At 38.9% G+C, this 20,273-nt stretch overlaps 1 protein-coding gene across 5 annotated transcripts in view; it reads left to right on the top strand.

Annotated features, from left to right (window-relative positions):
- Positions 1-20,273, top strand: part of TRIO (trio Rho guanine nucleotide exchange factor) — a 237,447-nt gene that overhangs the window by 177,287 nt on the left and 39,887 nt on the right. Inside the window, exon 35 of one of the 5 annotated variants that reach the window (XM_040695759.2) lies at positions 9,600-9,652. The exons of the other annotated variants lie outside the window; for them this stretch is intronic. Coding sequence (XP_040551693.1) covers positions 9,600-9,637 — 38 coding nt within the window. The 3' untranslated portion in view covers positions 9,638-9,652. Of the gene's footprint in view, positions 1-9,599; positions 9,653-20,273 lie in introns of those variants that run through there. 5 annotated transcript variants of the gene reach the window in all.

Below are 20,273 nucleotides of genomic sequence, written 5' to 3'. Positions count from 1 at the left end.
TACCAGACACTGAACGTTATTTTAAGAATTCTGTTTCTTGATGAATCAATTACCTCCCGATAATATTTCCAAATTGCAGGCTGCCCATCCAGATAATCATCTGATGGAAAGCCTTATGAGCAGCTCGGAGGATACAGAGCTGAGCAGTTAGTTGGATTTCACACTCCACTGGTGTAAATTAGCAAAAGATTGTAAATGCCATGCAGCAGTGTCAGTTCAACTTAGTTACCAGGCAAATTTGAGCTTGAACAGAAGCGCAGGCATTTTATTAGCTGAAGTTCAGCTTCACAATTATCAGCTATTTTGAAAGCTTAATAAATCATACATTTTCATGTAATCACAAATATTTTTTTCCAAGAAGCATTACTAGTCTGAGTGCCATAATGATGATTTGAATAGTGTGTCCGTGTGCGTGTCCATGTATGTATGGGTTGTTTTTTTCAATATGTTCTTGTGCTCTGGGCCAGATAAATAAAAGAGCTACAGTATGAAAGTAAAACAAGAATTCTCTATCCTGACTTTCCCACCTAACGGTTTCCAGCTAAAAGCATGTTTTGAGCATAAGTAAACTTGAATAAAATGTCAGCAATTGGCTGTGGTCTGTTAGATCATAATCATTGCTTTATAGCCTTACTGTATCAGATGGTCAGAGTTTGGTGACAGCCAAATTCTAACTCAGCCTTGAATAAACGTTAAAGTTAGTGTGAATTATTTCCTGGCGTGGTTCAGTCCTAAGCTAGATAACGTGGGTTTTGAAGGTTCGCTGAATCTCACGCTTTGAATTTCTGTGAGTTTTCTATACATCAAGTTTATACGCTCTCTGATTTCTGCTTCTAACTTATGCAGTGGTCTTAAAGCATAACCAAGTCAAGGAGGATGTGACAGACACATCTATATTTTCCATACTGACTCTAATTATAGGCATAAGTACATGGTTAATTTTTCTCAGGCATTTTTGTACGTAGTGAAATCCCTTTGCACTGTTGAGGACTTCGCTATATCTGAGAAAATGAAGAAACATTATAATGCTATCTTGAATGTACAGTTGGTCACAGAGAGCTGCCAAATCTCTTATAAATTGCAGTTGGAAAGGAAATGTGTGTAAAAAGTATCTGCTTCAGAACAGCTGGATTTGTACAGCTGATCTTTGGGAGGTAGGAGGTGGATATAAACCAGCAATTCTGATGGCTGTAGGTTTCCCAAGGGAGTTATTTTGCTTGCAGTTTAAGCCTTTCTCTGACACCAGTTTCTTCTCTGGAGCATGGTTTTCAGGCAAATTGTGTGCTACGAATGTTGCCATTTACCTAAACCGTCCTGGAGCATTTATTTACCGTAACTGTCCTAGGTGCAGCAAATCCTTAAAGAAGTTGCTTTGGTGTGAGAGGTTACTTGTTGAGCTGTCTTTTAACCCATGTTTTGTTTTGTAACAGCTGGTGCTGGCCTATGGAAGGGAACCACAGATTCCCCTTCCTGCGGTGAGCAGCCTGGCAGAGCTGTGAGTCTGGAGACAGCTCTTCAGCGTGAGGGTGGGGAGCATCACAGCTGTGTGCTGGCTGCCTCGTTCCCAACAGGCCGCCATCGGTGTATGTTTTTATGCACCTGGGGTGGTTTTTTATTTCCAAGGACCATCAGGGTAATTTCACACAGTTTTTCTTCTACCACAGAACTCTGAGCCCTCTGAAGGGGCCCTTCAGCCTGGAGAAGGCTCTGGGGAGACCTTATAGCAGCCTTCCAGTACCTGAAGGGGCCTACAGGAAAGCTGGTGAGGGACTTTTTATAAGGGTATGTCGTGGCAGAACAGGAGGAAATGGTTTTATACTGGAAGAGGATAGATTTAGACTAGATATTTGGAGGAAATTCTTTACTGTGAGGGTGGTGAGACACTGGAACACATTGCCCAGTGAGGCTGTGAATGCCCCCTCCCTGGTAGCATTCAAGGCCAGGCTGGATAGGGCTGTGAGCAACCTGGTTTAGAGGGAGGTATCCCTGCCTACAGCAGAGTGTTGGAACTAGATGATCTTCAAGGTCCCTTCCAACCCAAACCATTCTGTGATTCTGTAAACTACGTAATACGGCTGCCCATTAGGTCTTCTGTTCCCTTTCTGACTCTGGTTTCCTGCTGCTTTTGCAGGCCAGTGACTTCTTCCTTTTCTGGTTTTGTGAGGTCATTCTGAAAGTGTATATCCTGTTGACTTCATTTTTCTTCTGCAATCAAGTAGTAAATTACTGGTCTCTGTTACATGCACCAAACCAGATATTCTGCATCACTTTTAATGCAGCTGTATTTTGATTTTTTTAGTGATGTATCAGAGATAAAGTCACAGTTACAAGAAGGTTTTAAAATAACATCAAGTTCTTAAGGTCAGACTGGACAAAGCCATGATTAATCTGGTCTCATAGTTATTGCATCCTTTTAATCAGACAATTAGACTAGGTGAATTTGTGAGGTCTCTTTCAACCTAGGTCATCCCATGATCCTATGTTAAAAGTCAGAAATGCTAGTATGGACTTGTTATGTTCAAAGTGTATTTTCAAGGCTTGGACTCTCCTTATTGTTGGTGGATATATCAGGAATGCTTCAGGTTTTGTCCCAGAATATATATATTAATTCTATGTAAGAAATTGAATGGAATCTTAAAAAAATATTTCTCCTTATGAAAAGCACTAGTTATTCTTGTTGAGTGTAATGATAGCCTCATTAGGCATATGTTCATTCCTTAATGTAAGCTTTAAGGGATCAGTGATGTGGAGACTTCTTAGACACAAAGAGTAGGGAAGTCTAGTTGCATGTCAGAACCTGCAAATATGCTGATGGAAAGCTTCTAAGGAAGCCATCTGGAAACAACTAGTAAATTTGATTGGTCATATTTTACTTTCTTCAGAAACACTTAAGGGATGTGGAGTGATATAGAGTCCAAATTCAAAGTCTAAATTCAAAGTCTAGATTCAAGTTCCTCCACATCCAGGAAACTATTGGCTATGGCCCTCTCTAGCAACCGATTGAAAAATGCACATGCTAAAATACAGCATATTCCATGCAGCTCTTTTTCTTGCTGAAGAAGCAGTCAAGCAGAACTTTCTAAGGTGCAGCATGGCTAAACGTGAAAAATCAATGGGGAAAGTCAAAGAAGAACTTTTCTCCTTGATTGTTTTTTTGTTGTTATTATTTTCTGGTTTTGTTTTTTAATTCCCTTGGCTCCCTCTTAAGATTATTTTCACTCTCAGTGACAGCCACGTTCCACTGGGCTGTACACATTTATTGTGAAGGGACCTCAGAGCTCTTAAAAAGCTATCAGTTCCCTTGATGAACAATAGGAGGACTTACTTAAAAATTTTAAATGGAGGGAATTTGTAGTGAAGAAAAAGATTATGAAAGAGAATGAAGAATTAAAAGCAGAGCTCACTAGCAGAAAAGTATATGAAGTAAAAGGTTTTTAAAATAAATAGGATAAACAGTATTATACATGGTATTAAACATAAATGTTTGATTGGTGTCTCAGATTATTTTTTTTTATGTCAGTTGCTAATCTTTTTAAGGAGGATATTCATCATGGCCTGACTGGATTGGTTCATCCTGGCATGTTTTGTGCTGACTTTTCTCATTGTCTCTGGTAACAAAATACATGCACTCTAATTGCTGGTTTATTTAGTAGGACAGGCTTAGATGTGTTTATCTTTTCATCCGAAAAAATGTGGTAGAACTAAATGCAGTTGTACCAGAATCAGTTTGGTCAACTACTGGTTGAGAGATCTGCGTACCAGTACAGGTCCAGAGTAGCATCTACAGACAAGGTTGTGCCATGCAGTTTGGTGCTGTATTCTTTTCGTATCCTGGATGCTTTCATAAAGTGAAAGCTGTGGTATCCTGTGCTCCCTCACATCATCTGTGTAAGACTGTGCTGTAACAATCCTCAAAACTAGAGTAAACTGAGTAGTTTTATCATCTTTTAGTGTTTGTGGAATAACACAGCCTTATTCTGTTACTAAAGCTGTAGCCATGATGAGATGCTTTTACATTTCTGTGCTGATTTTTATTGGAGAAGAATTATTTTATTGATTTTTACAGTTTTGTCTTGTAGGAAGAAGCATTTTATTTTTATGAAATAAAATTGCAGAAGGAGATAATACAGTTTTGTCTCGTGAGCTATTAAGGGACAGTAAGACCTTCTATAAAGTGTTTAAGTTCTTAGGAATACTAAGTTCATATTTTTGTCAGTAATAGGAATATGTCTAAGGATATAGAGTCTGTTTTGATCTCTTTTTATAACTCAGTGAAAATTAATTAATTACCATGCAGCAACAATCACACATTTGGGGAATTGTTTGGCAGTGTATGTCCTGTAGTGTTTCTGTTTTTAACATCTGTTAGGCACTGAAGAATAATGAACCCCTGTGTTATGGGTTTTTCGCTCCCTTATTCTCACTGTGGTAAACCTAGCCTCTAAACACACTTAAATATGTTTAGTACCAAATCTCTGGTTGTAATTGGTAAGAATTCAACATGTGTAGTCTTCTCAGAGAAGGAGAAGAAAAAATGCCCGTTTCTGATTTTGTTCTTCTGTTAGATGTACTAACAGGAGGTACTGGGGCAGTTGCTTCATTTTACTGAAGTATTTTTTTAATCTATAATAAAAGAATTTGTGAAAGTATGCGAGTTTTGTGTGTTAAAGGCTAGTGCTCAAAATCCTTCTGGTGCATTCAGTGCTCATGTGCGTTCCCTGCTTCCAGAAACAGCAAGGTGGGTTGTGGCTGGGCTCCGTGTGCCATAACTACCAGTGCTCCATAACTTAACCAGTACTACTGCAGGGACATAACTTCTCTTATGTGGTGCTCAGCAGAAATAAAAAGCAGAAAGGTCTTGATGAAAACTCTGTGTGAATAACAACAATGTATTTGTATGGTTTGAACTGAGCAGAAGTGGAATAAGATATGTATTTTGATCAGTAACGTTGACCAGCAGGTAGCCCAGATAGATGGCAGAAGCAATTCCTCCACACGCATATATGTATGGAACTTCAGCAGAGGTACCACTTATTTTTTTAAATGACCTAGTCAGGTTACTGGAAGTGTTCATTTTCCTTTGAAGTGACTTAAAAGAAATGAATTTTAAATCAGGAATGTATTTCAATATTTTGAAGACTTTGGATAAATATATTCTAATCCTTTCCTTTTGTCTTCATGTATTTCCAGTTAAGATAATCAGCAGAGATTTATGTTCAGAAGCATCCAGTTCCTGTATGTGCAGTTACAACTGGTTTGGAAAAGTGAATCTTGTTTTGACTAGATTTTTTTTTTCTTGTAAACCAGCTGATTCCTTTTATTTTTTGGAGTGGGGAGGAAAGAGGAAGGGTATTGAAAGTGTGGCTGAGGAGACTACTTCAGAAAAACCAAATAAACAAAACAGTGAAAAGGATGATTAAGGGCAACTTAGATAATAACATGAACGTTAAAAACCCAGTGTTTCTTCCATATTTCTCATTAGGACAGCAAGTATTTCTCACTTAAAACACTTACTCTGTTTTCTGCAGAAAACTGTTCTCTGCTAGGCAATGGCATATTTCTTCTCCCCTCCCACCCACTGCTAAGTAGTGCATGTATGGGGAGCTGCATTCCTTGGACTCATCCAGAAGATTTTGTTTGAATTATCTGAATCTGGTCTGTTGTGGTTTTGCTGACAGTGGCTGGAATCCTTCAAGCTGATTTGGCGTTCTGCAGTAGTGACTGTGTTGAGGAGTCAGAATTTTCCCAAAGGCTTTCCAGATAAACAGAAGGCTGGGGACACTGAATGTCTCACCATTTCTTTGAAAAGTGAGTGGTATATGTACTCCAGTTCCTTGGCTACAGCACAGAACAGACTTTAACTCAAGAAAATAACAGCCTAATGAGTAAGGAGAGTTTTCTAATGTCATGTGCTTTTTTATATTCTTTCTTACTGCAGGCATGAGCAACAGCTAGGGCATGTTCTGCAGAGCTGGAGACAGGAAGGACTTGTTTAGATCCTGGCTTAGGGAACTGAATAGTTGGGTAAATGGTTCATTTCCCAATAGTTTTAATTAAAACCTGAGTACTTCAGTGTCTTGATAACAGTTGCTCTTGACAAATGCCTTACCCAAGATGTAGAAAGGAGGAATATTCGCAACTGAGCTGAGAATGTCTCTTTACCATCAATCACAAAATACTTTCCTGAGGTTAACCAACTAAGGAGGTAGCTCTAACTTTTTTTCTTCTTCTTTTATTAAATTTTTTATTATTTATTTGTTTATTTATTTTAATTAAAGCACCTCATTAGGTTGAAAGGACTTCTTGGAAATCTCACATTAGGGTTGTTCACATAATTCATTGTAGAGTACAATTTCTGATTCAGTTTAGAGTGTTTTTGGCAGCTGGCAGCTCTGGTAGGAAAGAACAGGAAACGCCGTACTGAATGCGAGCGCAGAGAGCCGCTGTGAGACGATTCCGCTCCGTGCAGATCAGCAGTGTTATCTGTGAGACTGAGGAGGAACAAGACTGGGTTTGGGAACAGGATGATCTTTGTGTGTGGAGCTGAAGAAACAAGATCCTAGTGGCACAGCTGTGCTCCAAGCATTTAAACTGTGGGCACATTGTACGCTGAGGGAAAGGCAAAGTTAGCAGCCTTTCAGAATTTTAATCGTGGTGTGGGAACTCATCTTTTGGAGGCTTGACTTCAGATTTGTTTATTGATACAATTTTGGTTGTGTTAGAACATTCTGGGGTGAGGTAGAGATACTAACTTGCCAAGGATAGGATTTGTATGCAAAAGTCTGCCTGGTTATTTTTCAGATGGGAAAGTCGTATTGTAAATAAAATTCCTCCTGGTTTATGCAGTGTTAATTTAATGCAAGAGTATCAGTAGTTATGCCTAACTTTGGCTAATAGGTCTGGGTGGCCCTTCACAGGTTTGGAGGTGTTTGAGTCTTCTCTCAACCATATGCTGAAGCATGACTCAAAATTTTAAGAACGGTGCTCTTCTAAATGATGAAATAATTTGTCTTATAGATCACTTTGAGAAATGGTTCTGAAAATGTGACATTTAGATGTTGGCAGAACTGAAAAAAGAATTCATGTTTCTATTAATTTCAAATATCTTGTGTGCTTTTAACATGAACGAGATCTTTTCAAATACCTTCATAGTGCAGATTACAAAATATAGGAGTTGATTTTGTAAGTGGAATGTCTTGACTGATGGAGAAGATTCCAGAGGAAGACAGATGTAGTATTGCTTGAGAACAACATTGAATTGTGAAGCTGTTTTTTTTTTTCCTTGTAAAAAAAAATTGGCTCTTTTGACTTCTTTTTTAAGCTCTGAAGCAACTCAAATAGTTGTTACAAAGTGAAAATTCTGCAGCTTATTAGCTTCCTTTTCTTGTTCTGCTTGCTTTCCCCTGGATGGGGCAAAACGTAGTATGAGCTTTAAAGGATTAGATTGGAATGCTGTTTATCCTTTTTTAGTATACTGATTCTATTACCATGCAAATGTTTCAGAGAAATGCAGTCAATTTAACTCCAGTTGTCATCTTAAACATAAGAGATGAATGTTTCCCTTCTTACACGCGAGGCTCATAGCACCCACAGATGGCGTAGCACTTCCATAAGGAGGTTCATACCATGGCAAATGGTGGTTTCAGACCCTGCAGATCACAGCTGGTACCTGTGGGAAGCTGAAGTTGTAGCAAGCTGATTTGTTGGCAGAGACTGATAAACTGTTCTGTCTTTTCTGGGGTGAGCAGACAAAACATTAATACCTTAAATTATTTTTGCCCATCTCATGTTGTGGAGCAGTGAGTCCTAAGAGTAGCTGCAGAAAGTTGATTCTATTCCTTCACTGTCATAATAAATAGGGGCATGATACTTTGCTTACATGCAGTGTACATAGTATAATCTACTGAGAATGTACAGAGCTCTTCTACAAACCGTTGGGCATTTTAGTTTCTTTGTTTATTCGTTGATGTGTATTCTCTCCCATTATGCTGTCTTGAAAGTGAGAGGACTGTTTTAACTGAATTTTTTTAAAATCTTCCTGAAATATATGTTGAGATAAGTCTTGAACTGCTCAGGTTGGGATCTGACAGGCCTTTCATCAGTTATGTACAAAGTTGTTAACTATCTACTTCATTTTTAAAGGAAATAGTATAAAACATTTAGCCAAGAAAATGCATTTCAGCTTTACACAGCTAAGGTGAAAAAAGAAGTAGTTAATAATTCCCTTTAAAATGTACAGTTTTTGATGCTATGAGATGGCATGGGTAAGTAGTGTTTTTCTTTGTGAATCTATTCAAAGTTTGTCCTTCCATCAGACAAAATTCTAGAAACATTAAAGCAGAGGATGGAGGTGGGACATCTCAGTGCCCCAGTGCAAAACGTGCCATGCAGTCAGAGCTATTCTGTGCCCAAGCCTTGTTTTTGCCTAAAGGTGTTTTCCACATAAATATTCTCTTGCCTGCTGAATTAAATTTACCTGACTGTTTCATTATTGCTGGAGATGGATTCCTACAAAAAATGCCTTATGTGAGAAATCTCAGAACAAGCTCTTAATATAGACCAGTAGAGCTAAGGCAGATTAAGGCACTGGAATACAGAAAAGCTGATGGAGCTCAAGGACAAAGAGAGCGTTGTAGTAGAGCCTGAAGTAAACCATAGGAAGTTATTGATAGTCTTCTTGTTTGGGATTAATATTAAATGTGTTGATGCAGGTCACTGCCTCAGATGGAAATTGATATTTATAGTACATGTTTGGGTATTTTAGGTTAATGTAAGAAGATAGATAATGATACCAAATAATAGTCCCTGTGAGTGCAGGTTTTGTGATGTGGAAGTTGTATCTCTTTTGCTTATACTTCAGGAAATTACAGGTCCTAGGTTTGTCTTGGCCCATAGGAAAGCTACAGCTATTGTCTCAGTATGTACATTGAGATGTTTTCTAATCAGTTCTTTGCAAATACCCACATTAACCCTACAGCATGTTCATGTCTCCACTCCAAGGCTGCTGTGGAGCTTTCCTCTGCAATGGTATATATTGATGTCAACTGCGTACCCCTGATCCACTCTTTTTAACCAGGTAGCCTATGAAATATGCATTTAGTAGTAGTTCGTGCATTCATTCTCCCTCCACCACCACCATAATTTAGGTTTTAAATTTGTTTTCTGAGAAGAGAATGGGTTGTAGGAAAACTTGAAAATAGTGGTGTTTGATGTGAATAGTAAAGGAAGGACTTTCTGCAATAGCAAGCTGCAAGTCCTGTGGTTCCCACAACATTTGAAATGTCTTCCTGCATTTTATTGCTGCTATCAGGTCATCTTATATGGAGTTACACCAGAAAAAAAAAAAAAAAAGAAAGAAGCTGTTTATAGAAATTTTGCTGAGTTTTAGTCAGGAGCTTTCTTACAAATGGAAATCACTGTTTTAAAGCTGTATGGATAACTTCATTTTTCTAAATGTTAGTTAAAGATTTGTGGATTTAACTAAAATCAGAGAGGCTGGATGCTCTTCAGGCCTGTTTGATGTGTGTGGGAACCGTTGGGAAGCAGAGGAAAAGGATTGTTTCATTTATTATTTTTCTTACTCAACAACTTGAAACCAGAATCCCTTTCAGATGTGCTACGCTTTCATGAAGAATAAGCCAGCCTTAGTGGAAGTCTCACTGTAGGTGGCAAACTATAAAAATAACTCAAACACTTTTCTTGAGGAAAAAAAAGATTTTTCTTCTTTTTCTCCTCCACCCCCTCAGGAATTCAGTGCAATTTGAAATACATCTTGGGTCAGAAGAAAAATGTTGAGGTGTTAGAATTGATGGTTCCGGTGCAGGAAGCTACGAAGGAGAAATTATTCAGAGTTTAAGATGATTTGCTTTTAGAAATACAAAAAAAAAAAGAGTAAATTTTTAGTCTTAATTGGAGTTTGCCCACGGCTCCTTCGTATTGAAATCAGGTTAACATATGTGTATCCAGCTTGTGTAAAGCGCTGATGGCAAGCCGCCTTCTTTGGCTTTGGGTCCCTAGATGCTCTCAGCCCCACATGAAATTCCTACCTATTTTGGCATTACATGCAGTTGTCTGTGCAATTCTAATTGGCAACTTCCTTGCCGCTTTATTTTCTTCTTTCCCAAAACAGGCTTGTATATTTTGCTGTGCTGTTTATTTAATCTCTTCTTAAGGCTCTTTTTTTTTTCCCTGACTGTATGATGAAAGCATTTCATGACTGTTTTTACAGAAATTGAATCCTTGCTTTGGCCTCATGGCTGTTTATCTATCTTGTGCTTTTAGCTTTTTGCGTGTCCCCTGGAATTAGATGATGAGCTGTTCAGGAGAAGATACCAGACATCTTTGTTAGATTTGTAAAGTGCTTCATTAAAAGAGTTTAAATAAGAATATTGATGGACGAATGCTTGTGTGATATACTAAGTAAAGGATTAGGTTGGAGGAAAGAAACCAACGCAACCAGAAACCTGCCGTTTCAGTTTACTGAACAGGAAGGCAAGATGATGAACTAGAAATGTGTCTTGCAGAAGAAGAGCTTAGAACTGAATAGATCTGAAATGTGCTTTAATCCATGGCAAGATTTTAAATAAACTCACCAACAAGTGTTTCATTTTCGAGTATTTGAACTCGTGTGGAGGGTTTTTCTTCCCCGCAGTCTAGGTTCAAGACTAGATGAAGGTAGTGGCAATTTGTTGTTTGCTTTGTCAAGGAAAAGAGAAATTACATAGCAAGTGCTGCATGCTTTCTCTGACCGGAAAATGTCTGTCTTGTTTGAATTTCTCATTGCTTTAGCTGAAGCATTAAAAACCTGTCTATGCACTGGAAGATAAAAAGAGGTGTTAAAGGTGGCTTTTGTTTGTTCCAGCTGCTGTTAAGCTTTACGGAGGTGCCAGGCTATTTCTTTTCTGAAGACTGGGGGGAAAATATCTGCTTTGCCGTGTTTTTAAGATTGTCCTGAGCCTCAGTTAGGGTAGTTACGGTAGAGTGTAATCTGCTGCATCTGGCTATTCCCACATGTGAATTTAAAGACTGGAACTGAGCTCAGTGAGTCAGAGGAGAGCATCCTAGAGGAGAGGAGCTGCTCTGACGGCAGGGCAGTGGGCTACAGCAGGCTGCAAAGATAACAACAGCCTCTTCAGCCTGCTGGCACTGCCTGCAATGTTATCTGTGTGATCACCTCCCGCAGAAGCTGCAGCACATCCCTGGGGTGCAAGCAAGTAGGTGTTTGTAAGCTGGGCTATCGGAACAGCTGACTCCTCGCCATGCCAAACAGGATTCAACAGACTGACACTCTGGGATCACTTCATTCACTAAATCCTACCTGCTGCAGCAACGGGCAGCCGAGTGGCTGTAAATACTGGATCCTGGATTTAGGTACAAACGTGTACAATAGGGATAAGGGGCTGGGGGGTGAGGGTTTGCTGCTTGTCCGGGGGATGTTTTGCAATCACGGGTGTTTAGTAGGATGTTTTCTTTTCTCCTTCTCTCTCTGCCTCTGTTCTCCCCTCCCTCTTGACCCCAGACAATAAGTGCAGAGTATAACAGAACCTGGATGGGAAAGGCAGCAGCTATGGAATAGGTCTGCTGTGTAAACTGCCGCAATGCTGTACAGTAAGCACCTTCAGAAAAAGAATGTAAAATGCATGTACTACTTTATAGTTGAACTGCGGAAATGAGAAATGCTAACTCTTGCTCTGAGAGATATTGCTATTTGTAGTACCTGTTTTTTAAGCTTAAAAATTTTCATAGAATTTTGCTACTAAACTGAAAACTGGTAATGCTTAATATCTGCCAGTTACTTCTACTACGTTATTGTTAAGAAGCAATGTTTTGGGGAATAGAGCTTGAAAGTAAGGGGTGGTTGGGAAATAAACTGGTCTGTATGCAAAACATTTACAGACATAATTGCTACTAAAATGAGTATTGTAGAGGAAAGCAACGCTATTTCTGCCTTGTCTGCAGAAGCTCAGGTGAGATTAAGGATGTGCATGTTAAAAATCTTTGTTGCTAGGTCTGTTTCTTCTCCTCCATTGTGTTATTAGCAAGAAATTGTATTTGTCCTTGCCACTTTGACTATCACTGCAGAACAAGTTTGATTCTGATGCATAACAGCTGGAATGGCTGCAGGACAACACAGTAGTAACCATCAGTGCCTGGAGCTCTGTACTTGTTAGGATGCATTCTTTCACATGCAGGTGGTTTGCAGCTAGGTTCAGATCTTCAGATCTATCTGTTGCTGTGTGCTGTGAGCATGTAAGTAAAACAAGCAGCAAAAGGCCAGTTACAATAGGTGTCATTTATTAGTAGTGAAACTGCTTTTACAGATGGACCAAAAGAAGAGGGAAAATAGTAGTAAGGTTGCAAACATGAAATTGTGAGCATAATGGAAAATAATCTCATTTATCTGAAGGGATAGAGCTGTGTATGAGTCTCAGTAGTTCCTCAAAAGACAACGGGGCATCAGGGTACCAGCTGAACAGACTTAATGTTAGCAGGCTATCATCTTTGATTCCAGCAGTAGATATAACTGCTCTGTAGTCCCCCGAGCTGTAGCTGTATAATCACTTTCTAAAACAGTGATTATTCCAGTTTTCAAATGTAAACAAGTACAGAGTGTCTTGGAGGTGGGGGATGAAAGGAGTCGATTACAAATGGTAACTGATACACAGAGTGCTTTGCAGCAAAATACTTTGCAGCAATAGCTTACCCAGAGCTGTGTGTGCCTCAGCTGGAAGTCTGTTAATGGCACGGCAAAAGTCTTTTTCCCTTTACTGATGTTTTTCATTTTCCTGTCTTCATTTGTCTGCTTCATTTTTTAAACTCTTGTTGCTACAGTGAATAGTCAGGCTCAGATCTATCTATCTTTTAATTCCAAAGATTTTTTAGGAAACATGCATTGTAGAGTACCGGGTGTAGTCAATTGCTATTGTGCTTTCCATGAATTAAGATCATAGATATGTACAAAGACTTCTTGGACAAGCATACATGATTTCACAAACAAATTTTCATTGTCCTCTGTTTCCTAAAAACATGTCCACGTATACAAGCCATGTTGCAGGAAGGCTCAATAGCCTTTCGTAATAGGGGAACAAACTTAACTGCTTGCCCCCATATAACTGTGGTTATGTTATTGCATGAACTGGAAAGAGTAAAATTGTATCTTTGGTTATTTCTGGCCACTGCAAAATTAAAACTGACCATCTGGTTTTAGACTGAATATTCATGATGTACTCCATTGCATGATTTCATTAATAGAAAATTTCAATTTTGCTTAAAGAATCCTTAAGGAATGCAATAAATTGGTTTATTTTTAGTCAGTATGTTAAAATACTTGTCTTGAAACTGATAACTGTGTGCACTTGGTCAATTGAAGGATTCAAGTTTTTTTTTTCCCCCTGCTTTTTCCTGATGTCTGGGGAGAAAATAATGCAATCAGATTAAGGGAGGAAGAAAATAAGGCCTTAAGTAATGAACTGGCAAGAAATTACTGACATCAATAAATAAGTATTGTATCTTTGCCTTTATCTGACATCAGTTGGAGAAAGCACAATTCTCATGGTAATTCCACCCATTCCTGTAACTCAAAAATGCTCTGCATCTGAGACAAGTGTGGATAAATATCGAAGTTGTTTATAGTTATTTGGCTGGAGATGGAGTGTTTGTCTGGAATGGGCTATTAGAAATCATGACATCTTTTTTCAGTTACCTTATGAGCTAGAGGAAACAATGGGATGTATGTGTTTCAGTCCCTAAGTGGGTCATGCGAGTCTATATTTCACTTGGGAAATTTGAGAAGCCAATCTCATGGATGAAATCCAGGGAATAAATCTACAGAAACAAAATTTATCCTGAAGTTATTAACCATGTGGGAGCTGGTTTGGAGGAGGGAAAGTGGTTACAGGAATAGAGAGAGTTCTCATTGGGCTTTGAAGAAGCATATTTATTAAGTTCACAGTAGATGGCTCAAAAGAATCCGTATGAATCAAACTAGTTTTCCTTTTCCTCTTTCATAACATTTTATGGTATATCAAACTTCAGAAATCATTCATCCCTAAAACAGGATGCTTTTACTATAGAGTAATTGTTAGCAAACGTTGTCCAAGAGAGGATAAGAGGTCTCTGAGGACTGGACTCAGAGGATGCAGTGGGAGAGTCCAGCATTACTAATAGGTTGGTGTAATTCTTGGCATAGATCCACCTCTGCACTTTGAAAGTCTATTCTTTTAGAATACAGATGGAAGCTGTTAAGTATGTGCTGTGTGTGCTTTTCCATCTCCACCAAGAGAGCATGCAACAGAAATCCTCCTGAAGCTGAGCTCATGTGTCAGCGGTATGGTTCAGTGTGCAGGGGTGCTGCTTTCCTGACCTGTATGTCCTTCCTCACCATTCTTGAAACAGGGCTTTTTTGAACTCTTGGGCTGCAGGACTTGCAGGAGGGTTACCTGAGGGTGCTGCTTCTTGATTAGTAAAGTACTTGTCAGATGCTGCCTATATATGCTCAAGGCTTGTACGTGTGACCCAATTGCTTTCTAGTCAGCATTAGCAAGCATCCAGGCAGCAAGGCCAGAAAGTTGATGTGGCAGAAGACACTGTACCATTCTCTCACTACCCTCAACACCCACCACTCACCTCCTAAAAGTAAGTGGGAGCTTATGCAAGAGGACTAATGTCCTTCCACAAGAAATCAGGTTTGTTGCCCTGAAATGACCTCCATATTTTCATCTCAACAACATCATATTCTGATCTGAACTACTATGCGTTTTTGTCCCCTATGGCTTAGATGTATCTCTTTGGTCAGATCTGCCATATTTTGATTCATGTAACTGTCAGGTGGGCTACTTGCTTTGTGAAATGAGCTAAGACTTAGCAGCATTGTGGATCAGATGTGTATATGGATTTAGCCCCAGGCAGCCTTCTGCCTCTGAAGTCTGTTCCCTCTACTTAAATACATATTTTTTTGCTCTGATATCTTGTAACTATTGCATTAAAATACAGCAATTTAAAATGGGTTTGTTATCCCCCTCTCATTTTCAAACCAGATACTCAGCTCCTAGTTTTAAAGATGAGAAAGGAAAACATTTGCTATTCTGAAGGAGATGCTGTTAGGTTTGCCATGCAAACTTGGTATAAAACAAACTGTAGCTTTAATATGAAAAGCATGTTGTTTATATCTAAACATTTTTGGATTTTACTAAGTTGACTATATTCCAGCGTATCAGTAATGAAAAATATTCAAAATTCTAAGTAGTAAAGAACTTTTAGATTTAACTACAATAAGGTGATGGGAAAGCAGAGGAGTTAATGAGAAGAAGACATTCCAAATACAGAAAAAGACAGACCCCAGAAAGTATATTGATGCATTTTGAAAAGAAAGGTGGAATTCCATACTAGGAAAATTGCAGCTGTCTCTTCACATCCTTGTCAAATCTGTTCTCTCTGAGAGCATCTGTAAATAAACATTTGGTTCATATAGTTTCTGTATCACAGTCAGGAGTTTGTATTGAGTGTGTAGGCTTACGTTGAGCAAAGCAGAAATGCCTCAAGTCACATTTCAACTTAATTTGTCTCTATTTTAAACAAATTACTTCGGTGTGGCAGCAGTATAAGAATGAGCTATCACCTTGAATAATCAAAGTTTCCTCTAGGTGCTCATTGCTAGATTAGTAATGAGCAATGTGTTCATAATATCCCTTGGAATGTGGTTACAACCAGCTGTAACAATCCACTGAATTTGGCCATCAAGGTTTAATCCAACTCTGTCCTTTAGTGGAAGTGACAATGAAAGCAGAGTTTAGGTGGTATCTGTATACTCCATCCTACTTTGAAAAGACTGTATCAGTAACGTAGCAGTTGTTTCCCTGTGAGGATTTGTTTTCTTCACAGAGGACAGGAAAGAATGTTTTTAGACCACTTTTTTTCTTCTTTCTATTGCTTTTAAGGATGAGATTGTGCACCTTCAGTCCATTTTCTGAATAAATGGTTAAAAAAATAGATTTTTTCCCTATTTGATGAGGTAGTTAGAAGAGGCCTTCATAGAGGTCAACTGTTGAGGTGCACTGTATTAAATGCTGGGGACCTCATTAAAAGAAAACATGTTTTTTTCTGTGGAGCAAATGAAGAAAACTAATTAAATTCTTTATTTTGCTTCCTTCAAACACCTTATCTTTATCCTTAAAATTAGACTTGCAGCTGAGTGCATTACTTAAAAAGGTGATTTCCTTTTAACAACAGTTATTGTTGTGTAGAAACTACTATTGGCACTGATCTCCTCAGTCCATCTGTCTGTCCCCCCAAAGACTTTGTGGTTAATTAAAGAGAAGAATAAAAATTCTGCTTGATTGCCTTTGAAGTGATGTGGGTTTATTTCTTTTATTTTTCTCTCTTTTTTTGATTTCTACACGCAAGCCAGTTTTGGATAGTTCTACCATTATTGTATTGCATCATTCTCCTCTGTGGCCTGTTAGGTAATACTGGATGGGTGGGAGCTGAGGAATGATTCTAGGAATTGAGATTTAGATGGCTCGGAGTTCAAAACATGAGCTTTCTTTGAGCCTGTATTGGAAATAATTGTGAAGGAAATAAACACAACAGAAAACTTGCATGGCAAAATGTAACTTTTTTTTTGTACACAGCGTGGGCTTGATCGTGCCAAAGAAAACTCAGCAGTGCATATGTTATTCCCGAAGAGGCTGTAATCAAATTAATGAAAGTGGCAATGATGGATTCTGTTTTTAGTATTCAGTGTACTGCACGGCTCCATACATTTTAATTACACTTTAAGATAAAATGTCACATCTTCTGTTAATTTATAGCTCACTTGCTTAAAAAATAAAAATAAAAAAATAATTTAAAAAAACATTTATACCAAGGAATTACCTTTGCTCTTTTAACTCATTCAGCTTCTTTTTAAATTGAGTTTAATGAAGTTGTGGAGCAAAATCTTTCCCTTTCCTAATCTCTTAAGATGCTTCACCCTGAAAAGGTGTCTGTGCAGCAATTTGCAGTATGATTTTAATAGCTATAAGCTACTCAACCTTGACTGAGAGTCTGTTTAAAAAAAAAATAAATAAATTTCCAGTGTGACAAACCTTTATTAAAATCATGTGTTCTCTTGCTGCTTTGCTCAGGTTACATTTCCATCTGTAGATAAAAAGGCTGAAAACAGTTCAGTTTCCAATCACTGTCATCTAAGTCTGTTCTTGATAATGGCGTCATTGAGCAGGGACTGAGCCCGGAGGAAACTGTCTGTCAGCACCTACAGCCATCTAGTTGTGCAGGGTGATGGCAGCAATGTGGCTGCAGGGGACTGAAATGGCTCATGAATATTTCAAGTAGTCTGTGCCTTAAAAAGGTCAAGGTTTGACAATACGTAGCAGTGTTAGTAAAATTAGTTTATGCCCCTGCTCTAAATGAGTTGGATATGGGAACATCTTTTATGTCTAGTAGTTCTGGGGGACACGTTTTGTCACTGTCTCAGCTATTCCATTTTCCCTCCCAATTTATTTAATTACCTTCTTAATTTGTTTTTGGAGGCTACAGCAGCAAAGCGTTTAGAAAGAAAATGACCACAGTTATTGTAATGGCCCCAAAGCTAAATGATATGAGTATATTATTATTAAGCTTATGGCAGAGTTCCTAACTTGAGATTGATGTGTTTGCACAGCTGTTGCTAAAGCTGTGGCTCCAAACAATTGCTGGTTGTTCTAATGAACTCTTCTGCTTTGAATCAAGAGGATGGAGGGGGAAAAAAAAGAAGACTATTGAAGTTGGTGTTGGATTAGTATGTGTATTTAGGTTAACATGGAACTGCAATAGGTGAAGAACAGAGAAACAAGTATTTTTTTCTAGTAGAAGTTGTCTGATCACCTGTGTGCTTTTTTTTAACAAAACTTGATTTTAAATCTTATTTCTTCTGTATTGTTCTTCTAACTTAATACTATCACTGTGTATTGCCTCCTAACATTTATGAGCTTTTCTAATAGCCTTGAAAATATCATTAGCAATTATGATCGATACCTGCACTTTGTTTCAAAGCATCTGTTCACTGACTCTTACCATGTATTTTCTCCGTTTTAATAGGGAATAGTTAGAAGTTTTCTCATATTTCTTAAGGCATTTTGAAGAGTAGGGTAATAAAATACACCTGCTTTCGTTTTTTCCTAGAAGCCATTCATTTGTAAATATCTGGCAGAGGTTATTCCTGCTCAATTTTCTTTCCATTTTCTTTCAATTTTCTGAGCAAAAGAGAAAAAAAAAACAAAAAAAAGTTGGCTCTGCAGCATTGTATGCTGATTTTATATGTAGTTTTTTGTCCTCAGCATTGTGAAGCTTGTTTTTTATTACTAATGCCAGACTGGTAAAACCTAATTTCCTCCCTACTTATACACACATATTCAGTTTCAAAATGACACCAACAGAACTGTTCATCCCCTACTTCCTTGCTTGAACTTGCTTGCAATGACATTGTTTTGTTAATGTACAGCCTTTTTGCTGAAGTAGTGGAGGTGGTTTTAAGATCTGCATGGGATAAATTCTTTCCTTTTGGATGCTTTGCATTGTTGAGCTTTCCACAGGGAAGTGTGACGTGTTGCTTTAAGTAACATCTGAGACTGGCTCTTCCTAAAGCAATTTCTGCAGGCTTGCTTCTCTCCCACTCCTCCCCCGTATCTTTCTCTACTTTTCAGTGGCGCTAAGGACTTCATAATGCATCTTTTTTTTTTCTTCCCTTTTAGTTGGCTGTTCTGTTATTTATATTGCTGTGACCTTTTTCTATCTGTTCGTATCTTCCTCTTGCACACAGCGTATCAGATAAGTTTCTTTGTTACTTCCTAACTGTATATCTTGGACTGGCAATTCATTTCAGAGGGTAACATTACTTTGCAGCAAAAATCAAAGGAGCAGATTGTACTGCAAGTCAGTAACAAATGAGTAACAAGGAGCTGCACAGTTGCCCTGCTTAAAAATGGAAACTGCTCATCACAGGTCTTGTGTAAACAGTGGCTTCCATTTGTAGTGACATAAAACTCTCCACTAAGAGCAGAGCCGCATCTCGGCCACTAACGTCAGACTGCATGGCCCTTCACAAGTAGGTTGCATGCAGCATGCGTGAGACAAATGGCTTGTCAACAGCCAGAAAAACTTTCTGCCTAATGTCTTAGGCGCCAGCACTGCCTACAAGGCCCAGGACCAGAGCTTCTTACATCACTCTTTTCCTTTCATTGGCTCATAGCTCCCTTCTCCCCACCAGCCAGCTGTTTGGTTTTGTCAAAGGCTGGGAGCAGTGGGAAGGAAGCCAATGCTGCCAGCTCCCACTGCATCGGGAGCTGTGCTGTGCCCTCTGACAGCTTCTTGAGCTGGTGTCTGAAACTAATAAGCAGTGACAGGAGTGGGGAGCAGGCTGGAGGTGAGGATTGTGTGCAGCTTCTCCATGCCAGGCCATGGTTGTAGGCTGTGGCCCTGGGCCTGCACCAGAGCATCTCCTGGCAGTCACCACTCCTGCAGCATCCATTCTGCTGGAGAAGGGAATGGGCAGGCTGTGCCTTCATCTCATCTTCCAATTTGATCATGCTGAAGTTGGCTGGAGATTGCTTCTGAGGCCTTTCACAGCTATTCCATGAAAGAAGGGTGGCGCCTTAGTATTTGTGATTACACAGTTTATGTCAGCCCCTATGAGGGAGTTAAGTGTGCGTGTGTGTAACTATTAACTGTACCAATGAATATCTTGTCCATTCTGGCTCTGCAGGGGAGGTGTGTTAAGGATGCCTTCATGGTTATGTGAAATGATGTCATCTTCAGGAGGCACAAATGAGATACAAGAACCAGACAGCCAACTGCTGGCCCAAAGAAACTCACTGAAGATTGTGCTTGAAAAAAACAGAACTTTGGAAAGTAGAGCATGGGCTGCTGTTCATCAGCTCTTATGTAAAAGTGTGCAAGCCCTGTGCAATTTTAATTAATAGAAACACATCCCAGTCTAGGGGAGGTATAATTATACTGAAATGCTCAGGACACTTTGACCTGTAGAGATAGACTAGAGATTGACTTCCTTTTTGCACATAATGGACATTATTGGACTGGCATGGGATTGAGAACTTGACTTACAAACACAGACATAAATCTGTCACTGACATGTCCTACCAGGCACAGGGATGTAGTTGTGTTTAAATGTGAACAGCAGACAGGTGGCCAAAAGAATAGAGTTTAGGTCAAGACATTGTATGTAGCTTCTATTTTAACAGGGAAGCTTTAATTAATTTATTAAATGCTTATGGTTTTCA

Source organism: Gallus gallus, chromosome 2, assembly GCF_016699485.2.
Source record: "Gallus gallus isolate bGalGal1 chromosome 2, bGalGal1.mat.broiler.GRCg7b, whole genome shotgun sequence".
NCBI lineage: Eukaryota > Metazoa > Chordata > Aves > Galliformes > Phasianidae > Gallus > Gallus gallus.
The sequence above is the reverse complement of the archived record's forward strand: the minus strand, read 5'-3'. Positions and strand labels throughout refer to the sequence as shown.